At 51.4% G+C, this 23,209-nt stretch overlaps 1 protein-coding gene across 2 annotated transcripts in view; it reads left to right on the forward strand.

Moving 5' to 3' along the window:
- The first annotated feature begins 6 nt into the window (after positions 1–6).
- MMD2 (monocyte to macrophage differentiation associated 2) overlaps positions 7–23,209 on the forward strand; it is a 48,240-nt gene continuing 25,037 nt past the window's right edge. The window contains exons 1-2 of one of the 2 annotated variants that reach the window (XM_024763538.1): positions 31–91; positions 9,866–9,932. In XM_024763538.1, coding sequence (XP_024619306.1) covers positions 31–91; positions 9,866–9,932 — 128 coding nt within the window. Of the gene's footprint in view, positions 92–9,865; positions 9,933–23,209 lie in introns of both variants that reach the window. The other variant, XM_024763539.1, reaches the window with a different exon arrangement.

Here is a 23,209-nt window from a genome sequence, read left to right on the forward strand (position 1 = left end):
GCTGCGGTCGGAGCCCCGGGCTGGAGGCTGATGGAACCGCCGCGATGTTCGCTCCGCGGCTCCTGGATTTCCAGAAGACGAAGTACGCGAGGTGAGCGGGGGTGGGGAGCGCGGGCGGCGGGTCCGGCTTCCTGCGCCGCCAGCGCGCTCCCCCCGCCGCCCCGAGAATTCAGGGTGATAAATGGACCCTGTCCCCGGCCGGAAGAAACCGGACACGAGACGTCGTGGTCTTTGTGAGTCTCCGCGCGCAGCTCTGCGCCCTGGACCCGGGAGGAGCGCGGGTTCCCCGCGCCTCCGACTTAGCGTGGTGCCCTGGGGCGAGTCGCTTCACCTCTCTGAACCTCAATTTCCAGGTCTCAAAGGCGGGGATAATGAGAGTCCCCACCCCTGGGGTCCCCGCGAGGATTTAAGTGAGACGATCCCTTGAAAGCATTTTGCACGGGCTCAATCGCTATTCGGCGCTTTTGTTAATGATAAAAGGCGTTGGCCCGCACCACCCCAGCGAAACCCCGACCACCCCTGTCCCCCGCACCACCCCTGACCGCCCTCATAGCAAGCAGGAGGAATGGGTAAGGAAACTGAGGCACAGGACCAGGACCTATACATCTTGGCTTTTCCATAGTGGGAAGTCTGTGGTCCCACCTGAACCTCAGTTTCTTCTTCTAAAGTGATTTCAGATTGCCGAGTGGAAGCCAAGGTCTTGTCGCTTTGATTCCCAATTAAGGGGCTGGTGGGGAGGGGAGGGAATATTAAGTTCCTCTAAGATTTTGGCGGGGTGGGCTTGCCTGAAACCTGGATGAAAACCCTTTTCTAGGATTGCCCCTTCGCCCCTAGGAGTCTTGCGGGAGGACCCACTGCTCTGGGTGTGCAGCCCTAGGCGTCGGCCTCCTGCCCCGGGGAGCCCGCCTTCACCTGCTCTTACCCTTCTGCCAGGCCTCCTGCCTCTGTGGGTGGAGTGGGCAGGTGGTGAGTTGAGCTGGGTTGGCATCCTTTTTGCTGTCACACCTACACAGTTCATTGTCTCCTGGCAATTGTTGAGGGTCCCTGGTCCCATGAAGTCTCCACAAGTTGCTGTCAGATGGAGCACAGCTTGACCCCAGAGGCCGGGCTGAGCTCGGCTTCAGGGCGGGAAAGTGGGGAGGCAGGACTGTGTCCTTTCCCTCTCAGTCTCATCTCTGTTTCCTCTGGTGGGGGGTGGGGCATTGTGTCTCCTTCATGAAGTTGGGGAGTCCCGCTGCAGAGGGGTTGCTGGTGGGAAGGCCCGGAGGAACTCCTGTGGTGTTTCTCTTGGCGGGAAGGTGGGAGGGGCTGGCTGCGCAAATCTGCGAGGAGGTCCCGTCGGGTGTGGGAACTTGGGCTTTCAGAGGATTGTTCTCGAGGGTCCTGTGTGCTGGTGTGAGATGTAAGTTGGTGGAGTGTTCACTCGAAGGGAAGGGAGAAACCCGGGGCTGGAGACTTCAGATGCGGGGAAGGAGCTCTTTCCCACACCTGCTGTGTGACCTTGGGTAGGCGTCTCAACCTCTCTGGACCTCTACTGGTTAATCCGTTAGACAGGAGGGTTGGTCTAAATGATCTCTAGATTTTGACACTGGTGCTGCTCCCGCTGTAACTGGAATAGAGCTCTCCAGCTGGGCTGAGGGCTGGACCATGAACCATTTCTTTCATGCTTGGGCTGATGACGCTTCCACAGGTGATGGGTCCAGTGAGGAAATGGAATGCATTGATTAGAACTATTTCTGTTCCCTTCCTCCTTGTGCGGCCCTTACTACTGTTCAGTCCACATATTAGGTCCTTAATCAAGGCTTTGTGATTGAGTGAATTTAATAGTATGACCCAGACCTGTCCAATAGAAATAGCATACAAGCCACAGAGGTAGTTTTAAATTTTCTCATAGCCGTTCAGTTTAATGTGTGGCTAATTTCCCATCTCACCGTCATAAGAAGGTGAAAAGAAACAGGTGAAATTAATTGTGAGAATATATTTTAGTTAACACTTTATATCCCAAAGATATTCAATATGTAATCAATATAAACAAATTATTCATAAGATATTTTACAGTTTATTTTCAACCACAAGTCTTCAAAATCTGGTGTGTTTTATACTTACAGCCCATCCCAGTTTGAACTAGCTATGTTTTAAGTGCTCAATAAACACATGTGGTCAGTGGTTGTCATATTGAACAGGACAGGAATGTCCTCCAGGGTGAGAGATGGGTGTTTGTCTTAGTTCTTTCAGGCTGCCATAACAAAGTACCGTAGCCTGGGTGCCTTACAAACAGCAGAAAAGTATTTCTCACCGTTCTAGAGGCTGGAGGTCTGAGATCAGGGTGCCAGCAAGGTCGGGTTCTGGTGAGGGCCCTCTTCCAGGTTACAGACTGCCAACTTCTTGTATCCTCATAGGTCAGAAAGAGACGGAGCTAGCTCTTTGGCTTCTTTGTATAAGGGCAGTAATTCCATTCATGAGGGCTTCACCCTTATGACCTAATTATGCCCAAGGGTTCTACCTCCAAATGTCATCACACTGAGGGTTAGATTTCAACATACGAATTTTTTTTTTGGAGGGGGGACACAAACATTCCGCTGTTAACACTGCTCCTGTGTGACGTTGCAAAAGATGCTTTCCGTCTCTGAGCCTGTTTCTCAGTGGGTGGTTGTACCAACTGATCCTTAAGGTTCTAATCTCGAGTCCTTGAATGGTTTATCTACATCCAGAAACATACTTATCATCAAGCTCTAGGAATTAAAGACTGTAGTGTTGGTTCAGGGCTAGGCAAATTGACCAATGGAACAGAACAGAGAGGCCAGAAACAGATTCATGTGTATAAAGGCATTTGACTTTTGACAAAGGTTGCCTTGCTGATGAACCCAGTTAAGGATGGTCTATTGAATAAATGGTACTGAGACAATAATCTAGATGGAAACAATGAAACTAGAGTCCTACCTCACACCATACAGAAAAAGCATTTCTAGATGGATTAAATATTTGCAAGTGAAATTTAAAAAAAAATTGAAAACTTTTTGAAAATTTGAAACAATATCTTTTGGCTATCATGCTAGGTAAAGATTTCTGAAGGCACAACAAGTTCAAACTATGAAAGATTGATAAACTCAACTACATTAAAAATTATGAATTTTTATTTACCAAACAATGCCAGGAAGACAGGAGAAGACAAGCCACGAACTTGAAGGACATATTTGCATTTGCAACATATTTAACCAACAAGTAATTAATATCCAGAATCGGGAACTCCCTGGAGGTCCAGTGGTTAGGACTCAGCGCTTTGACTGCAGGGGGCACGGGTTCAGTCCCTAGTCGGGGGGCTAAGATCCCAAAAGCTGCACGGCACAGCCAAAAAAAATATTAAGTAAATAATAATATCCAGAATCTATAAAGAACCACAATAAGGAAAAGACAGCCCAATAGAAAATGTAAAAAGAGAGTCATTGCAGGAAGGAAGGACACAAATGAGCCATAAGCATGTGAACAGCTGCTCGCTGGCGTTGGTGATCGAGGAAATGCGAAATAAGAGTCCATGGGACGCCATTCTTGTATTCAATATATAAGAAGTCTGACAATACTATTATAACTACTTCGGAAAACAGAAATTACCATGTATACTTGGACACGGCCACTCCAGAACGGCCACTCTCTTCTGGGTGTCTGCGCTAGAGAAATTCTGCACATGTGTGCCAGGGGAGGTGGCCCAGGATCTTCTCAGCAGCACTCTTCAAGGTAAGCAAGAGCTGGAATCAGCTCAGAGGTCCACGTTGATGGAACAGTATGTATCCATGCAATGGAGCAGTAATGCTGCAAGGAAAACAAGTCCAGTCCCAGGCAACGTATGGATGAATCTCACAGACGTGTTTGAACAGTAGCAAAACACAGAAGAAAGCATGACTCCAATCACGTAACACTCAAATCCCAGGAAACTGTGTTGTTTAGGAATGCAGAGAAAAGTACGTGAAAAGTGAGATGACGATGATTCCAAAATCAGGTTAGTGGCTACCTGTAAGGGAGGGAGGGAAAGATACACAGGGGGCTTGTGGGTCCTTGTAATTCTTAACTTGAGAAGAAAAATAAACTGGGTTCTGCGTGTCCTAGAAGGCAGCGAGGTCTCACGTTTCCTGGTTGAGCCCCACGTGGCGCCACCTCACTGCAAGGAAGCTGGGAAGTGTAGTCCACCTGTCTGTCTGTGCCCCCTGCTGCTTCCATGTCCAGAAGGGCACCTGAGCAGTTACCAATCAAAATCCGTTGCATAATACTGGCTGTGTGACTTAGGATGAGCGAATTAACCTCTGAAGACATAGGTACCCTCTTTCGCTTAATGCAATGTGACCTAAAACGTGGGCCACTGTCAAATAACATTATGGTTATAAATGTAACACATGCTCCTTGGAGAAAAGTTTTTAAATTATGGGAAGTAGGTATAAAGATGAAAGCAGCAGACCTTTGATCCCATGGTCTAGAGATCACCACTGTTAAATGTGTTGACTTTTCTTCCAGGCTTTTTCTGTAGATACTCTATAGCTAGCGTTGTATTCTAATTTTTGAAAGTTGACCTGCCGTAATCCCGTCTCCTTTTTCTTCCATAATTGCTTTGCAACCTCAGCTTAAGGGGGGCTTTTGCTTAACATTCCGTCTCGTCATCACACCCTGCTTTATTTTATTATTTCCCACTTTCGGACACTCAGGTTGCTTTCTGGCTTCCGCTTCTGCGCACAACGCTGCAGGAGCACCTCTGCAGCGCACACCTGGTCCATTGTCAGTTCTGGGTGTTGGCCTGGTGCCGAGGCTCACCGACGGCCCAGACTATAATGACTTGGTTGGGGACCTGCCCCCCCACCCCACACACAGCGCAGTTCCTGCCATGGTGTTGGGAGTTGCTCCTAAGGCCAAAGATCGGGTCCCTTGGGCTCCTCTGTTGGCGCAAGTGGTTGAGAGTCCGCCTGCCGATGCAGGGGGCGCGGGTTCGTGCCCCGGTCCGGGAAGATCCCACATGCCGCGGAGAGTCTGGGCCCGTGGGCCATGGCCGCTGAGCCTGCGCGTCCGGAGCCTGTGCTCCGCTACGGGAGAGGCCACAACAGTGAGAGGCTTGCGTACCGCAAAAAAAAAAAAAGATCGGGTCCCACTCCTTCCATGGCGGGGTCCTTGGGAAACATAGAAGGAGCCAGGAGCCTGTGCTGTGATTCCACCCTCCTCTTTGTCGTCTTCTCTTGTGCAGGGGACTTTTCCCCTGAGCCTTGCTTTCCTCCTTGTAAGTGAGGTTAACAGGTGGGGTGGTGGCAGTGGCCCTGGGAGGCCTTCTGTAGGTTTAGTCCCCGTCCTTCTATCTGAGGTCCCTTCACAGTCACTTAGGACCAGTCCTGCACCAGCCGGGACTCTGAAATTCTGAAGGTCGCGGGTTGGGTAAACGTTTGTGCTTCTCGAGGTGATTAAGATGAGGTGTGTGAAGCATCTGGCGAGGTCCTTGGTCTACAGCTGGTGCTCCAGAGCCGTGGCTGTTTATGTCGTTGTTATTGTTATCCAGTCTGTCTCTTTCCAGAGAGGACTCGAGGCGGTTTGTAACAAGCAAGTTTCTCAAGATCCATGGGGCTGTCGGAGAAACCCTTCCGTCTTGGCAGAGCTTTCTCCGACGTCAGCAGGTGTCTGCATGGCTGGAGAAGGGGTGGGAGGTGCTTCTGCCTTGCTGGGCTACCTGGGGCATGGCCGGCCCGGGGCTTCATGGAGGAGGGGGAGATAGATGACCCACACTTCCTGTACATCATCTCCTCTGATCCTTGGCCGTCCTGGGAGTAGCTGCAGTTTCTAGTCCTGTTTGGTTCGCCCGAGGCCGTAGAGCAGTTGGCAGGATTCACACCTGGGTTTGTCTGGGCCCTGCTTTTCTGCATCCCCCCCACCCCCCCCACCCCACGACCCTGGGGAATAATTATCGTCATCACCCGCACCTGCAGGGTACGTGTCTCACACGCCGAGTCTCTACTCCCCACTGGACGCGGGGATTAGAATTCCGAGCCCTCCCTGCTGCCTGCACCCTTGCCGGGACTGGAAGGGCTCTGAGAACACATTGTGTGCCGGCCTCCTTTGTTCTTTCGCTGACGGCCCCGCCCCAAACGCAGTCGGGCCAGAGCAATGTCCCTGCGGAAGCCCACCTGCCGTATGTCTGGTTATTTCAAGTAAAAAACCAAGCTAACGAGCTTCTCAACAAAATGGGTTCTGTCCTCCTTCCGACAACTATACTTCTACGGTGACAACATTGAGCCCTCATCTGATTGAAGACTGGCTGGCATCAGAGACAGCTGAAGGGGCTTCCCTGGCGGTCCAGTGGTTAAGCCTCCACGCTTCTGCTGCAGGGGGCACGGGTTCGATTCCTGGTCGGGGAGCTAAGATCCCACATGCCGAGTGGCGAGGCCAAAAAAAAAAAAAAAATAAATAGAAAGGTAGCTGAGTGTAGTTCATTTTTACACGCGTCTTTGGCATTCGTTGCTGGGCAGCCTTGCTTGGATGAGTAATAAAGACATAGTTTATTAATTATTATGTATGTCATATGATTTATTTGATTGATTTCATTACAGCGAAATCATTATTTATAGTCAAGATTTTCACTTATATTTGGGTTCTGTTAGCAGTAATAATCTAAAGGTGTTCTGTCTGGGACTATAGCCCTTGCCACCTGTGACAATTTAAAAGTAAATCTTGGACCTTCCCTGGAGGTCCAGTGGTTAAGACTGTGCTCCCAATGCAGAGGGCATGGGTTTGATCCCTGGACGGGGAACTAAGGGCCCATATGCCATGCGGCCAAAAAAAGAAAAGGTAAATCTAAATTTATTAAAATAAAATTAAAAAGCTAGTTCCTCAGTCACACCAGCCACATTTCAAGTTCTCTATAGTCACGTGTGGCCAGCGCTGCTGTATGGGACAACACAGGCACTTAACGTTTCCATCATTGCAGAAGTTTCTCTGGAAGAGCACTAGTCTAAAGGATTCAAATGAAAAATGTAATTAAAAAAACCCCACAAGTGTAAATTAAAGCAAATGTCGGAAACTGAAAAAAGTTAAATGATGTTTAATTCTAAAATATTCGAAACTTCTATGAAGTTGAAAAGGCAAAATACAAATTAAGATGAATACGTAACATTTTAAAGTCAAACAGTATTTAAGTAAAGCTGAAATCTTTTATTTGATTTTTTTTGAAAATGTGATTGAAACCTATCATATGGAAATGAAACTGCTCACATCTGGAGTTCAGTGTCCACCTCATTGCCAACATAAAGAATAGGTAGGAAAAAAAAGAAAGAATAGGTAGAGAGCAGGCTTATGACTGCCAAGGGGTTGGGGGGAGGGAGAGGGGTGGACTGAGAGTTCGGGGTTGGTAGATGCAAACTATCAACATTTAGAATGGGTGAACAGCAAGGTCCTACTGTATGTATAGCACAGGGAGCTATATCCAGTGTCCTGGGCTAAACGATAATGGAAACGGATATTAAAAAAAGAATGTCTGTATGTGTAAAACTGAGTCACTTTGCTGTACAGCAGAGACTGGCGCACGTTCTAAGTCAACTATACTGTACTTCAATTCAAAAGGAAAGAATAGGAGTTATGTCTAATGCAAGTTACCTCTAGTCCTGCACATATACAAGTTCAGGAGTGATATGAATTCATTAATATTTCACATGTTTCCCAGCTGCCATGTGCCCGTACTGGGAATTCCAAGGCAATTCATGAGTGTCTTTGAAACCTGGAAATGAAACAGGAAGAGAAACAAATGGATGCTTGAGGTTACTGGGCTGTGACTCTTTCTTGGGCATCAGCCTATGGCGTTCATGCTGTCTTCAGAGTAAGGCTTTCGCGGATGAATGGCAGTCGTCTCTCCGTACCCGCGGGGGCGGGGAGCGGGGATCAGGGAGCCGATTTAGTTCCAGGACTCCCGCGAATGCTGGCATGTCCGTGGATGCTCAGATCTCTTGCGGGTGTTCCTCCGTATTCGCGGGTTCTGCATCCGTGGATTCAACCATCCACGGATTCAATCAGCCGCGGATCACGTAGCAGTTTCCATCCCCGGCTGGTTGAATCCCTGGGATGTGTAACCCACGGATGGGGAGCGTGACTGTGGTTTGTCTTCTCTCTTACCCAAGCCTGCCTGCTGCTCACATCTTTCTGGCTGCCAATGCCAGCAGTGGCATCACCCACAAACCTTCACAGCATTTGGATGCAGTCAGTTTTTTAAAAATTATGGTAAAATATACCTAATGTAAAATTTACAATTTTGACCAGTTTTCAGTGTACACTTCGGCGGCATTAAGTGCGTTCACCTTGCTGTGCAGCCATCACCACCATCCATCTCCAGGAGTTTTTCATCTTCACAAACCGAGACTCTGTCCCCGTTAAACACTAACTCCCCCGTCCCCCTCCTCCAGCCCTTGACCCACACCCTTCTACTTTCTGTCCCTATGGATATGATTACTCTAGGGACCTTGTATGAGTGGAATCCTATAGTACTTGTCCTTTTTACGTCTGGCTTCTTTCACTCAGCATAAGGTTCATCCATGTTGGAGCAAGTGTCAGAATTTTCTTCCTCTTTAAAAAAAATTAATTTTATTGAAGTATTGTTGATTTATAATGTGTTAATTTCTGCTATACAGCAAAGTGATTCAGTTATATATATATATATATCAAACTCCAATCCATCCCTCCCCCACCCACTCTCCCCCTGGGCAACCACAAGTCTGTTCTTCATGTCTGTGAGTCTGTTTCTGTTTTGTAGATACGTTCACTTGTGTCATATTTTAGATTCCACATATGAGTGATATCATATGGTAAATGATAGGGTCTTTCTCTTTCTTTTCTCTTACTTAGTATGATAATCTGTAGGTCCATCCATGTTGCTGCAAATGGCGTTATTTCATTCTTTTTAATGGCTAAGTAATATTCCATTGTATATATGTGCCATATCTTTAGCCATTCATCTGTCGATGGACATTTATGTTGTTTCCATGTCTTGGCTATTGTAAATAGTGCTGCTGTGAACATAGGGGTGCATGTATCTCTTTGAATTATAGTTTTGTCCAGATATGCCAAGGGGTGGGACTGCTGGATCATATGGTAACTGTATTTTTACTTTTTTTGAGGAACCTCCATACTGTTTTCCACGGTGGCTGCACCAACTTAAATTCCCATCCACAGTGTAGGAGGGTTCTCTTTTTTCCGTGTCCTCTCCAGCGTCTGTTATTTGTAGACTTTTTAATGGTGGCCATTCTGACCGGTGTGAGGTGATACCTCATTGTAGTACCTTCCTTTTTAAGGCTGAATGATGTTCCATTGTATGGATTTGCACCCACCTTTTGTTCCAAGGACACAGGACAGGAGATGTGAAGCAGTACTTGCCTGGTCCTGCCCGTGTTATTCACAAAGTGAACGTCCAGGGTGACAGCTCACCCTGCCAGCGATGAGTGCTGGATCCCCCGTGACCAAGGTGCTCAAAGTCTCCCTAAAAAATTAGTCTGAGTTTGTGACAGCAGGACCTCTAAACCCTGATCCACACATACTCCACAGATCCATAGCATTGGCATCAGCTAGCGCTTGTTAGAAATGCAGAAACTTGGGCTCCACCCCAGACCTATGGAATCAGAATCTTTATTTTCATAACACCCTTCAGTGATTCATGTGTGCATGAAAGTTGGAGAAGTAATGGATCTAAAGGGACAGGCTTAGGGACAGAGTCCCTCTTGTTTAAGGGTAGTACTGCCTGAACATTAATAGGATTATTAGGGTAGGATACATAGCACACCTACTGTCAGCCTTCCTTTGTACCCAGGGCAGACATCACTAATCGATCACGGGATTCAAAATCATTCTTCCCATTGAGCAGAGGGAGCCTCTGATGCCTCAACCCGGGACTCCTGGCCAACAGAGAAGCAAATCAAGAACACGGCCAGGTAGGTGCAATAAGAAGTGTGGATCGAGATTTGGGCGGACTAATTCCCAGTGTCTCAGACTGCTTCTCTGCCACTAATTTTTTCTTGTTAATTGCCACCACAATAATGACATCCACCATTTCCTGAGCATTTTGTATGTTCCAGGCTTTGCCCTAGATGCCGTGTGCATTGATTCTAATCCATTCTGTACCCTGCCAGATAAGTGTTATTGGCCCCATGGTACAGATGAGGCTGACAGGGAGGCTGGTCTGATGGCAGGTGAGAGGGACAGCCAGCTCTAAACTCAGATCTGTCTGACCTCCAGTCTGAGTTTTTGCCAATTCCTCCCTGCAGGGAACCCAGCCCTCCCTGCAAGGATCCCTGTGCTGTCAGAGCTCCCAGGCTGAGGTCCAGACCTCTTCACACCCCTCCCTGGCAGCCCCGGGGATCCGTAGCCAGATGAGTGGAAGGGCCCCTGGAGTTGACCACGGAGTGCTGGCTCAGCTCATAGAAAGTGTGAGTGTGGACAGTGCTCACCGTGACTAAGTGAAGTTGTTTCTTAAACAGCAGGGCACCTGAGCTTGTTACAGGGTTTAGTGCGTTTAGGGATCCAAGGGAGCCGGAGCCGGAGGCCAGGTGCCCCCATAGATGCCTCAGTGACTCTCTGGGTTTTTACCCCATTCTCCGCGTTCACCATCTCCTTTCCTCACCCTTGTCTCTGTTGGTTTTCTTTGCCTCCTAGTTTCTGCCTTCTCATAACCTCAGTTCCTTCACCTCTGTTGCTTGCTGTCTCCATCCTGCCCCACATTTGAATTGCTCCCTTGGCTGTCTCCCCACGAACCTGGGGCAGTGGAGAGAGCAGGTATGTCCTCTCCATGTTACCTGGGAGTGGATGGCACATGGTAAATACAGTAAGTCCCCTACAGAAGAATGAGTCCCGTCCCGAGAGTGTGTTTGTAAGTCCAATTTGTTCATAAGTCCAACAGAGTTAGCTTAGGTACCCAACTAACAATCGGCTACATAGTACCGTACTGTAATAGGTTTATAATACTTTTCACACAAATAGTACATAAAAAATAAACACAAAAAATAAAGAAAACTTTTAAAAATATTTATTTATTTGGTTGTGCTGGGTCTTAGTTGCAGCAGGTGGGCTCCTTAGTTGTGGCATGGAGACTCTTAGTTGCGGCATGCGTGTGGGACCTAGTTTCCTGAGCAGGGATCGAACCCAGGCCTGCTGCATTGGGAGCACGGAGTCTTATCCACTGCGCCACCAGGAAAGTCCCAAGAGAACATTTTAAATCTTACAGTACAGAACCTTGAAAAGTACAATAGTACAGCACAACAGCTGGCACACAGGGGCTGGCATCGAGGGAACAGGCAAGAAGAGTTACTGACTGGAGTGGGGAGAGGAGGTGGGAGATGGTAGAGCTGAAGGGTCATCAGCAGTAGGAGATGGAGGGCAAGCTGCAATGTCACTCTCGCCTGACGTTGATGGCACAGGTTCTGGTTCCTTGCTGGATTCAATTCTATCTACCCCCTTGAAAAAACGATCCAGTGATGTCTGGGTAGTAGCACATTCGCATCTTTGGAAGTTCGCAACTTGAAGGTTCGTATGTAGGGGACTTATGTACTTGAGAACTGGAAAGTAGAATTTCACCACGGGTGACTTCTGTTGTCGGACCACCTGGCTCTGCCTCGGGGCCCCTCCCCTTAATGGCTACATGATCTCGGGCACGTTACATGGCCTCTCTGTGCCTTGGCTTCCTCTTCTGAAAGACGGGAAATAATAGTAGTACTAATCTCACAGGGTTGATTGAGTCTCTGAGCTTCCGTTTCCTCATCTGTAAAAGGGACAAAATAATTGACCCTCATTAGAGAGTTGGAGAACTAAATGCCGAGCATGGCAAGTGCTTGGCCCGGAGCCCAGCATGGACTGAGTGTTCTGACGGTGTACCGTTCGTCTTGGTCCCATCGCTCACCCACTGGGCACCCTTGGGCTGGTCACTTAGCTTCCCTGGGACTCAGGTCCTCCATTGCTGCAGGAGGGGCGGCCCAGGTGCATACACGTGTCAGGGTGTGGGGTGTGTCCCTCTGGCCGCAGAATGGACAGTGAATAACTCTGAATGAAGCAGAGTCATTAGGGTTACACTAAGAGAAAGACTCGTCTTGGGACCAGGTCCCTGCACCTTCAGTCCTGCTTTTCAGGGAAGCAGGAGCTGCAAGATGGTGAAGGTCAGACCTGCGGGGTGTGGTCTGCCCTTGAGCTCCCATCGTCCACCCGATGATGAAGTTCCCCCTCCTCCCCAAATGTCCAGCTGAAGGAGTCACCAAGGGCACGAGGGCATCTGGGCTGGGGTTGTCTGGAAGTTGCCGCGACCCTGCCATGTGGGCGGATCTCACCAACCAGAAGGCGGAAGTACTGGAGGCCAAGAGGGGGCTTGAAGGGAGCAGGAGCCCTGGGGGTTGTGTGGCCCCGATTTTAATAATTACCGCTTGGGTGGAGGTCTGTAGTTGGAGGTGGGGCAGGAGAGGGAGGGGAGGGAGCTTGGGTCTGTAGTGTGGTGTTGGGCCACGGTGAGGCCAGCCAGGAACACGTTCCCCGCCCTTGCCGTGGACACCTGGCTGCACCGCATGGAAATCTGTTTCATTTGTTCGTTGATTAAGCAGTAATGGCTGCGTGCTGTGGTGTGCTGGGTGCTGTCCCGGGTGCTGGGGATACAGGGCTGACCCTGTCCTCGTGGAGCTCACATTCTGGTGTGAGAAACAGACAACAGACAGATAACTGTATGATAGAATTTCAGGTGGTGACGTGGCCAGGAGAGGGTGTGAGGGGCAGGGTCGGGTGACACGGGGATAATGATGCTTCCCTCATAGGATGGTTTGGAGGAAATGCATGTAAACTGGCACACAGTGGGTGCCGATTAAATGACAGGTTGGTGCAGCGGGATTGGGGTGCTAGCAGCTGTGCTGGGCTCCCAGGGGAGCTGTCCTTTCAGCACCAGCGGCTCTCAGTTTATTGCCCTATGCCTGGACTGCAAACCTAAGCTGACAGATGTGCAGGGAGACTTAGGAAGTGACAATTGTCCAGAGACCCCACGCCAGCAGCAGTGCAGGCACGCACCTTCAGATTCATCCAGACACAGCGCACCCCTCCAGGTTTGTCCTAAGTCCCCGTCTCAAGCAGGGGAGAGTCTGGCAGGCCCCGTGTCATTGATCGCCCTTCCCCAGCCATACCGCAAGCTGCTTGGAGCAGGCGTGGGCTGGGGGCTGTTCAGACACCCTGTGTCCCCTGAGGGGCCAGCGTGGTCTGGCATGTGGTGGGCATGCCTGACTTGTCCACTGGTTGGGCACCCACGGTTGGTTAGGTGGTTCACTGATTCATTCAGAAACCTTGGTGAGGGACTTCCCTGGTGGTGCAGTGGTTAAGAATCCACCTGCAAATACAGGGGAAACAGGTTCGAGCCCTGGTCCGGGAAGATCCCACTTGCTGTGGAGCACCTAAGCCCGTGTGACACAACTACTGAGCCTGCGTGCCACAACTACTGAGCCCGCGTGCCATAACTACTGAGCCCGCGTGCCACAACTACTGAGCCTGCGTGCCACAACTACTGAGCCCGCGTGCCATAACTACTGAGCCCGCGTGCCACAACTACTGAGCCTGCGTGCCACAACTACTGAGCCCGCGTGCCATAACTACTGAGCCCGCGTGCCACAACTACTGAGCCTGCGTGCCACAACTACTGAGCCCGCGTGCCATAACTACTGAGCCCGCGTGCCACAACTACTGAGCCTGCGTGCCACAACTACTGAGCCCGCGTGCCACAACTACTGAAGCCCGCGTGCCTAGAGCCCGTGCTTTGCAACAAGAGAAGCCACCGCAATGAGAAGGCTGCACACTGCAACGAAGAGTAGCTCCCGCTCACCACAGCTAGAGAAGGCCCGTGCACAGCAACGGAAGACCCAATGCAGCCAAAAATGAATAAATAAATTAATTAATAAATTAAAAAACCAACAACAACCTTGTTGAGAGCCAGGGCTGGGGCACCAAAATGAGTCCTATGCAAAGCTTGCCCCCTCCCCTCCAGAAGCTCATAGTTTAGGGGAGGACTCGGTCTGCTAATAATATGTGAACAAGTGCATAATTGAGATATTGATAAATATGCTGGAAATGTCGGTATGGTTTCTGCTTGAATGCCTGGGTAAGAAAGGGTTTGAGGGTGACATTGAGACTTTCAGTTATAAGTAACAAAGCCTCAGTTTGAACTGGCTTAAGGCAAAGAGAGAGAAGGAGAAAGAGGAGGAAGGGGCAGTGGGGGAGTGAAAAGAAGGGAAAAAAGGTCGGTACTCAGAAGTGAAAAGTATGTGGGTTCAGGTACAGCTGGATCCAGGGTCTCAAAGACGACCAGGCTGCCTCTCTCCATCTCTGGGCTCTGTTTCCTCTGGTGGCTCCGTTCTCTGGACCGCCCACAGTGCTTAGGAATGGAGAGTTTCCTGCGGAATCCTTCGGGATCACCGTAGCCCTGGAGTTGAGTGTTCTTGTCCTGGCTTGGATCTCAGACCCATTCTCGGACCTGTTGCTGAGGTCGGGGGAAAGACTGTGCCAGATCTAGGTCACAACCTCTCTTTTGGAGCTTGGAGACGAGGAGTCAGGCACGACTTGGGGTCGAGGTGGGGTGTAGCCCCACCTGAGCCTGATGGAGTGAGAGTGGAGAAGGGACGGCCCCAGACGAAAGTGGAGCCATCGACTGTGTGAGGGATAGATGCTAGACAGGCAGAAGCCACCCGTACCCACCGTAGGGCAGGAGAGGCTGCAGAGGTGTTGGGGCATTTGGGTGGACCCTTCAGAATGAATAGGAGTTCTCCAGGGAGGCAGAGGAGGTGATGGAGGGGGAGGCCATTCCTGGAAGAGGGCAGAGCATGAAGGGGGAGGTTCAGGGGGCACCAGGGGAGAGTTGGTGAGGCTGGCCCTCAGGCCATGTGGTGGGGAGGTTGCCAGCTCTGGTCCCCAAGGGCCCTGGGGTGCGCCTAGCAGCTGGCCTTTCTCCAGCGGGCTCCGTGGCACCGTTGAGGCTGATTTATGCTGAGAGTGTCACGACTTGGGTTCCGGAAGGGGAAGAATTCAAGGGAGGGAGGCTACTTCAGAGACTGCTGTGGCGATGAAAGTGGGGAGCTTCCTGGGATTCCCAAGGGACTGGGCTGCCAGAGCTTACTGGGGAGGGCTGCTCTTCTCATTTCCTGGCTACGGGCGGGTTGCTCGCCCATATGCCCCTTTACCCCAAAGCCTTGAGTGCGTATTTCCTCAGTCCCAGGCTACTCTCTTTTGGAATGAGGTTAAAAAATGAAATCTAACCTTAAAAAGGAAGGGCATTCTTTCCTTTTAACATTTATTTATTTATTTTATTTTTGGCCGCATTGGGTCTTTGTTGCTGAGCACGGGCTTTCTCTAGTGGTGAGCTGGGGCTACTCTTCGTTGCGGTGCGCGGGCTTCTCATTGCGGTGGCTTCTCTTGTTGCGGAGCACGGGCTCTAGGTGCACGGGCTTCAGTAGTTGTGGCACGTGGGCTCAGTAGTTGTGGCACGCCAGCTCAGTAACCGTGGCGCACGGGCTTAGTTGCTCCGCGGCACGTGGGATCTTCCCGGACCAGGGCTCGAACCCGTGTCCCCTGCATGGGCAGGCGGATTCTTTTTTTTTTTTTTTTTGCAGTACGCAGACCTCTCACTGTTGTGGCCTCTCCCGTTGCGGAGCACAGGCTCTGGACGCGCAGGCCTAGCGGCCATGGCTCACAGGCCCAGCCGCTCCACGGCATGTGGGATCTTCCCGGACCGGGGCACGAACCCGTGTCCCCTGCATCGGCAGGCGGACTCTCAACCACTGCGCCACCGGGGAAGCCCGGGCAGGCGGATTCTTAACCGCTGCGCCACCAGGGAGGTCCCAGGAAGGGCATTCTGATACAGGCTGTGACATGAATGAACCTTGAGGACATTATGCTGGTGAGCATAACAAAATGCTGTTACTGCCTTCTGCTAATAAGCTAACAAACAAAAGGACAAATCTTGTGTGATTCCATTTACATGAGGTCCCTGGAGTCAATTTCATGGAGACGGAAAGTAGAAGGCTGGGTGGCAGGGGCTGGGGGAGGGGGCTGGGGAGTCAGAGTTTAATGGGGACAGAGCCTCAGTTGGGGAAGATGGAAAGGTTCTGGAGATGGAATGTGGTGATGTTTGCATAGCAGTATGAATGTGCTTAATGCCACGAAAGGACACCCTTAAAAATGGTTAAAATGGTAAATTTTATGTTATGAGTATTTTACCACAATTAGAAAATGTATGAAAAATAAAAGCTAGTTGAAAATGGTGGACTTGGGACTTCCCTGGTGGCGCAGTGGTTAAGAATCTGCCTGCCAATGCAGGAGACATGGGTTCGAGCCCTGGTCCGGGAAGATCCCACATGCCACAGAGCAACTAAGCCCGTGCGCCACAACTACTGAGCCTGCGCTCTAGAGCCTGCGAGCCACAACTGCTGAGCCTGCGTGCCACAACTACTGTAGCCCGTGCACCTAGAGCCCGTGCTCTGCAACAAGAGAAGCCACCGCAATGAGAGGCCTGCGCACCGCAACAAAGAGTGGCCCCTGCTCTCGGCAGCTAGAGAAAGCCCGCGCACAGCAGCGAAGACCCAAGCGGCCAGAAATAGATAAATAAATTAATTAATTAATTAAAAAAAAAAGAAAACGGTGACACAAGCAGGTCATTTATTAAGTGTAAGAGGAAACAAAAATATAAAGGAACGTTAGCATTGATGCAGTCTTATTTAATAAGTGTCCTGCAGACTTTACCGGTTGCCGTATCACTGTTTCAGTGGCCGCTTGCCGGCAGCAGGATGACCGTCCTGTCACTGTGGTGTTTTAACCTTGACCCTTGGTTCAGTTGGTATCCACCACGTTGCTCTCTGTAAAGTTACCATTCCTTTTGGTGATGAAAAGCATTGCGGGAAGGGGAGTGTTTTGAGATCATGCAAATATTGCATTCCTCCTATTATGAAAACTTCCATTCAAAAAGTAGAGAGACTAGTATAATGTAATAACCCCATAGCCTAACAATGACTAACAATTTCTAATTAACATTTATGACCGTTTTGCCACACTTGCTTCATCTCTTTGCTTTTTCTCTGCCGACAGTTGAAGACAAATCCCAGATGATGTGTCAGTCCACGTCTCTAACTGGTGAGGATTAATTCTTCCGTAACCACCAGACCCCGTCACACCTGACGACACGGGCAAAACTTCCTAGCGCTGTCGAGCACTTGCTATGGGGCTGGCGTGGCTGAGGAGCTGAATTGTACATTTTATTTAGTTTTAGTGAGTTTCCATTGACTTAGCCGCGTATGGCCGGTGACTGCCAGGGTACCCTGCACAGCTGCAGAGCCTTTATCACACCCAGGATGACGACCTTGGCAAGAGAGAGGCAAGAAACTTCGCACTGCATCTCCCCAGGAGGCAGGAGACATCTGACTGTCCCATTTCTGGTGATGCTGAGGTTGATCTTGGGGCCAAGAAAGCAATGCTGGGTTCCCCGGATTTGACCACCCTGTTGCTCAGCAGCCTCTCACCAGCCTTCTCCGCATCCGTTGGTTACCCTTGTCTGAATCAATGATTTCACTAGTGGTTACAGTTTTGTGATTTTCAGGAGCCGCTCTTAAGGCAAAAGATCGTCACCCCAAGCACCTCTGCACTTGGTGTACCAAAGTGGTGGGATCTTCGTTATCATCTAAGACAAAACCAGGGGGTTCATTTCTTACAAAGACAGGCCTTGGGATAAGGAATGGATCAGTCCCTGTTCGTAGTGGAGATATTCTTAGGATGTGCGGATGGTATTTCAGGGTTGTGTGCAGAAGGTATGTGCGTGTGGGTGCGTGTGCGTGCACCTGTGTGCATTTTGCTCCGGAAACGTGTGCGTCTCTGGGGGAATCTGTGTCTACCTGAAGGCAGCTGCCTTGGCGGCCTGCTCACAGGAATCCCGGTCACGGGAGATGGAGTTGGGCTGGGAACCAGCTTTGGGGGATCCCAGGGCCCGCTGCTTTGGAATTGGGCTCAAACCTGCCCTGTGATGGCACCCTGGATGCTTGGCCACAGGCAGGGCTGGGCTGTGCCAGGCTGTGTGTGGCGCTGTGTCGGCGGGGATGGGACGTTCCACGAGCCCTCGAGCGGCCCCTCCTTTCACGGGGAATAGTACTGGCGTGGAGAGAATGATTTCCCGTGAGAGGATCCGCCATCCCAGAGTGCCCTGTCGTGCCGGCGGGCGGAGGGAACGGCTCATCTGTTGGCAGGTGGTCGCCCTCGTCTCTGGAGTTAGAGCTGCTTTGGGCTCCGTACAGCGAGCCAAGGGCTGAAGGTCCCTTGGGAGTGGTGGGGGTGGGTAGGGGGAGGTATTTGCTGAGTTTCTTAAAGTTCCTCCCGGTGGATTCGGGTTCGGGGCGTGTCTCCTAGAAGCCGTGTTCTGGGTGTGGCCCCTGCGGGATGAGGAAGGTGGTTGTAACCCCATCCTGGCCTCAGGGAGGGGAAAGCTGCAGATCCCCTAAATCCCCCTGCTTTAGGGGGTCGTGGGTGGACAGGGCAGTGGCCTGTCCCTTTCAGAGGCGGTGGAAGCCGGCAGGTGTGAGTGAGCCTTGCAAAGTATGAAGTGCTGTGCACATAAGCCTCCTGGGGTCAGCAGCGGCCTCAGCTGGGACTGGGATCGTTCAGAAGCAATATTGTTTCTTGCCCAGAGCACTTGTGGCTGGTACCTGCGGGGTTTTACTTTTAGCTGCCGAGAATCTGCCTTCGTGTGGGTTTCCCCAGAATCAGACCCGTGGACGAGGATGCAGGGACAAGGGGTGTATCTGGGAGCTGACCCCAAGATACGGCAATAGGGGAGTGCGGAAGCGAGCACAGGGCAGGGCACGCAGCCGCTAAAGGGTTTGTAAGAAGCGGATTGCACTGTGGGCGCTCGGAGGTTAATTAGTTCTGCTTGGGAGACGCGGGGGGACGTGGCTTGGAGTCGTCTCCGCTGAGGGCAGGGGAGCGGGGGCATCCGTCAGCTCCCCCCTGAGTCACAGGTGGAGGCTGATTTCTCGGAGCGCTAGCTCCCAGGCTCCTGCAGCTGTAGCACAAATCCCCCCCCGGTCAGAGCTCTCGGGCTTGGGGTCTGCATGCCGGGGAGGGGGATGGGCATTCACAGCATTGAGGCAGTGGGTCGACCACCAGGCTTGCATCAGCCCCTGGTTACAAGGACTGTGGAGATGGAGGCCCACCCTGGGCTTCTGGTTCGGAAGGTCTGGGTTCCCATGGCATCTCCTCATCTTGTTATCTTCTGGGAGCTTCCGGTGAGGCAGGCAGGATGGGGTGGCCCCTGCTTCAGAGGCATGAACCCTCATTATGCCAGAGGGGAAGAGATTCCCCAGGGAGCCCTGGGGAGGGTGCAGGGCTAGGGGTGTCTGGCCCCAGCTGTGTTGGGTCAGTACTACCAGGCACGCACCCCCAGGGGGCGCCATTCACGTGGAATGCCACCTGTTTTCTGCTCCCGACCTGCCAGAGACCCTGGCCCTTTCCCCTCCTTCCTCGGCTTCCCCTCCTGTCTCCCCACTGGGATTTTGATCTCACCACAATTCTGAGCTGGCCCCAGCCCATGGACTGTTTCTCCCCGACTCTGTTTCCCAAAGATGGAGCCAAGATGCTGTCTGCCGTCCAGGAGGAGCTGTGAATTCGTGAATGGACACAAAGGAGTAGCCCGGGACCAAGCTGGAGAAAGGGAGAGGCTCAGAGGGCCCGGGGCCAGCTCTGCCCTGGGCTGCCCTTGCTTCTGTGGGACAGACAGACCCCCGCTTTGTCTCCTGGACAAATCTCTTTAGTCCTCTGTCCTGGGGATTCAGGGCTGCCACTACCAGGCACTGGCCCAGCCCGGAAGGGGCGGCCGCAGCGGTTTTCCTGAGCCTGGGCTCATTTGGGAGAGCGGGCCTGCTTCTCTCTGGGGGCTGTGCACCCCAGCCCGGCCCAGGCCAGAAGGGGAGGGAGAAATTGCAGAAGCTCTGAGCCTGGGCCTGACTGCTCCAGACTGCAAGCCGGGGAGCAGGACGGCAGGGGAGCATCTGGGGTGCGCTCGGCTTGGAGGGAGGCCCAGGTGGTGGGGACGGGGCAGGTGGTCAGCAAGCTTAGGCCCTGCCCGGGGCTGCCCATAGAGGCCCCAGGGGGTGGTATAGGAAGCACACCTTTTACAGACCCCTCCCAGACCTGGCTGGTAGGGGCCTGGGGCTACTGCATCTTTTAACCTTTTATCGAAGTGTAATTACAGGAAAGTGTGTGCCTTTCCATTACAGCTGGAAAACTGAACACGCCCCTGGCACCAGCACCCACAGTAAATCACTCAGTGTCGCGAGTTGCCAGGAACCCCGTCACACCCCCTGGTCACTGCCTCCCCGCTTCCAAGGGTAGCCGCTCTCCTGGCTCTTATCCTCAAAGACTCCTGGTGCCGGTTCTTGAAGTTTATATAAATGGAGTCAGAGAGCCTGTCCTGTTTGGCACCATGACTGCGATGCACCCTTGTCTCTGAGTGCAGGGCGTTCGCTCCTTCTCTCTGCAGTCTGGTTCCATGTGGGACCCTCTGCAGTGTGTTTCCATCCTGCCCTGGACGGGCAGTTGGGTGGTTACCGGAACTCCCTTCGGGAACAGCCTCTCCCCTCTCGCAACTCGAATGCTGTAGGTTGGCAAACATTTGGTCTTGAATATTGATTTCAGACATAGACCTGCATATTTAAAACATTTTGTTTTATTAGAGTTTAACAAAATTATTGAAGTAGTAAATGAACATTGTAGCCAATCAAGCAGCACAGAAATACAAAGAAAAGAAATAATATTTCCCCCCTTCTCCCCAGGCTCCCCAGTGGGGTTTCCATTCATACCTCCTGCTTTTCTAAAGCAGCAAACTGGCCCTGCCCCTGGAATCGTGTGACCTTGAGTGGCCAAGGTCCTGGCTAGATTAACCCATGTCTCTGGAGTCTGTCTATTCCAAAAATTCTGAAGGTTTGAAAAGACTGGAACTGTTCCCAACTTGTTACCTCGAGTCTAAACAACTTAGTAAATGCTCGGAGATGATTGATTATAAGGTTGTTTGCCGGGCATCACCTGTTGTGTGCAGGCTCTGCATTGGGTCCAGGAAGATGAAGCGGAATCAGGGCCAGTCCCCTGGTTTTCAGTGTCGGGGCCGAGGCAGACCCAGAGCACCCAAATATGTATAATTGTGCTACAGTAGGGGTCGCACAGGCAGCTGTGGGAGTCCAAAGGGGAGAGCCACTCTCTCTGCCTAGGAATGCTCCAGGAAGAGAAAAGAGGGAAGGAGATTCCAAACGGGCAACTTAAGCTGTGGCGTTGAGGTGAGAGAAAGCAGTTTACAACCCAGTCTGGATGGGGTGTGAAGGTAGGGATCAAGGAAGAATTTTCAGGGGAAGGGCCTTTTGACCTGGACTCTGAAGGCTGAATAGGAGTTTACCACCTGGAGAAGAGGGAAAGGGGCTTTTAAGTAGAAGGAACAATGTGTGGAAGGCCCAGAGGCATGATGACTGTGGGCCACAGGGAGAGCTTTCCTGGGGTGAGGAGAAACTGAGGGAGTGAGTCAGGGATAGGAAACAAAGGAAGCAGATCCCCCTGGAACACAGGGTCTTTTAGCCCATGCAGAAGCTGCCTGGCATTTCTGTTCTTGGCCTTGGCACAGGCGTTTATGCTCTGGGTCTGCCAGGGCTTTGCCTTGGTCATTGGGATCTGGAAGGCTTGGTGTGGACTGTCCAGCATGGGAGGGATTGACAAAGCCAGGGTTCAGGGGGACTGGGGTCACGGATAACTTGTGGCCAGGGCTGCTCTGACCACTAGCCAATGAGGTGTGGGTTTCAGGAGCTGGGAAAGGGCTCTGTCCCTTCTCTTCCTTCGCCTCCAGCTCCACAGCCAGTCCCCCATCTTGGAGAGGATGGTCAGATACTTTACACTGTAACGTGAAAGACTGATGGCAGAGCCTTTCCTATCAGAACCATGGACAGGGCTGAAAGGGGAGGTGAGTGGACGGTCTCGACAAGGAGTCAGAAGGTCTGGGTTGCCATCTTAGCTGCACCACTTCCAACTTGTGGCTTCACTTCTCTGAATCCCTGTATAAAACGACAAGCGTCATCTCGGCTCTGCTCAGTTTACAGCGTCCTTGTGAGGCTCCGAGAGGAGGAGGGAGTGAAAGCACCTGGGTAACTCTTACACCAGGGGTGGCTGCCTCTCGCCTGCCTGGTACCCGTGGCAGACATTGCTAATTCATCATCTAGATTCGTTCGCAGAATCCTTTTAGCACAGCACTCCAGGCAGCCTCTTATCAGTGGACCAGAATTCCCATGTGAGTTGAAGCCCATTTGCTGCCCTTGCTGAGCCCGGTGTTCATTTTGCGGTCCTGGGGTCCAGGAACGTTCCCGTTGTGTAGCACCTGGCACCATCTGGGGGGGCCCATCATCCCCTCCCTGCTGGGCTCTTCCCCCTCAGGCTTGCCTGTTCGCTGGAATCGCGTGGGAAATTTAAAAAATACCAATTCCTGGACACCACTCCCCACACCGTGATTCTGTTTTAATTGTCAGGGATGTGGCCTGGGCATTGGGATTTTTCAGATCTCCCCGGTGATTCTTTTTTTTTTTTTAATTTTATAAATTTATTTATTTATTCATTTTTGGCTGCGTTGGGTCTTCGCTGCTGCATGCGGGTTTTCTCTAGTTGCAGTGTGTGGGGGCTACTCTTCGTTGCAGTGCACGGGCTTCTCATCGCGGTGGCTCCTCTTGTCGTGGAGCACGGGCTCTAGGTGCACTGGCTTCAGTAGTTGTGGCTCGTGGGCTCTAGAGCTCAGGCTCCATAGCTGTGGCGCACGGGCTTAGTTTCTCCGCGGCATGTGAGATCTTCCCCAACCAGGGCTCGAACCCGTGTCCCCCGCATTGGCAGGCGGCTTGTTAACCACCGCGCCACCAGGGAAGTCCGTCCCCGGTGATTATGTGCAGTAACGTTTGCTCTGGCCCCTTTCTCCACCCTGCTAGGTGCTGATGTCGCCGTTGTCCTGGGCAGTGCAGGATTCTGGGGCGGGCGTAACGACGGCACAACCTGAGACTCAGCTCGTGTCACTTTTTGCTGACATGTTAACAGAGGGTCTTCGTATGCACATAGCTTTGCCTGTGGCCTGAATTTTTCTTTTCTTTTTTTTTTGTAAACTCTACATAACATAAAGCTTACTCTTTGAGCCGTTTTGAAGTGTACA

The sequence above is a fragment of the Neophocaena asiaeorientalis genome, unplaced genomic scaffold, assembly GCF_003031525.2.
Source record: "Neophocaena asiaeorientalis asiaeorientalis breed wild unplaced genomic scaffold, Neophocaena_asiaeorientalis_V1.1 scaffold223, whole genome shotgun sequence".
In the NCBI taxonomy this organism is placed as follows: Eukaryota; Metazoa; Chordata; class Mammalia; order Artiodactyla; family Phocoenidae; genus Neophocaena; species Neophocaena asiaeorientalis.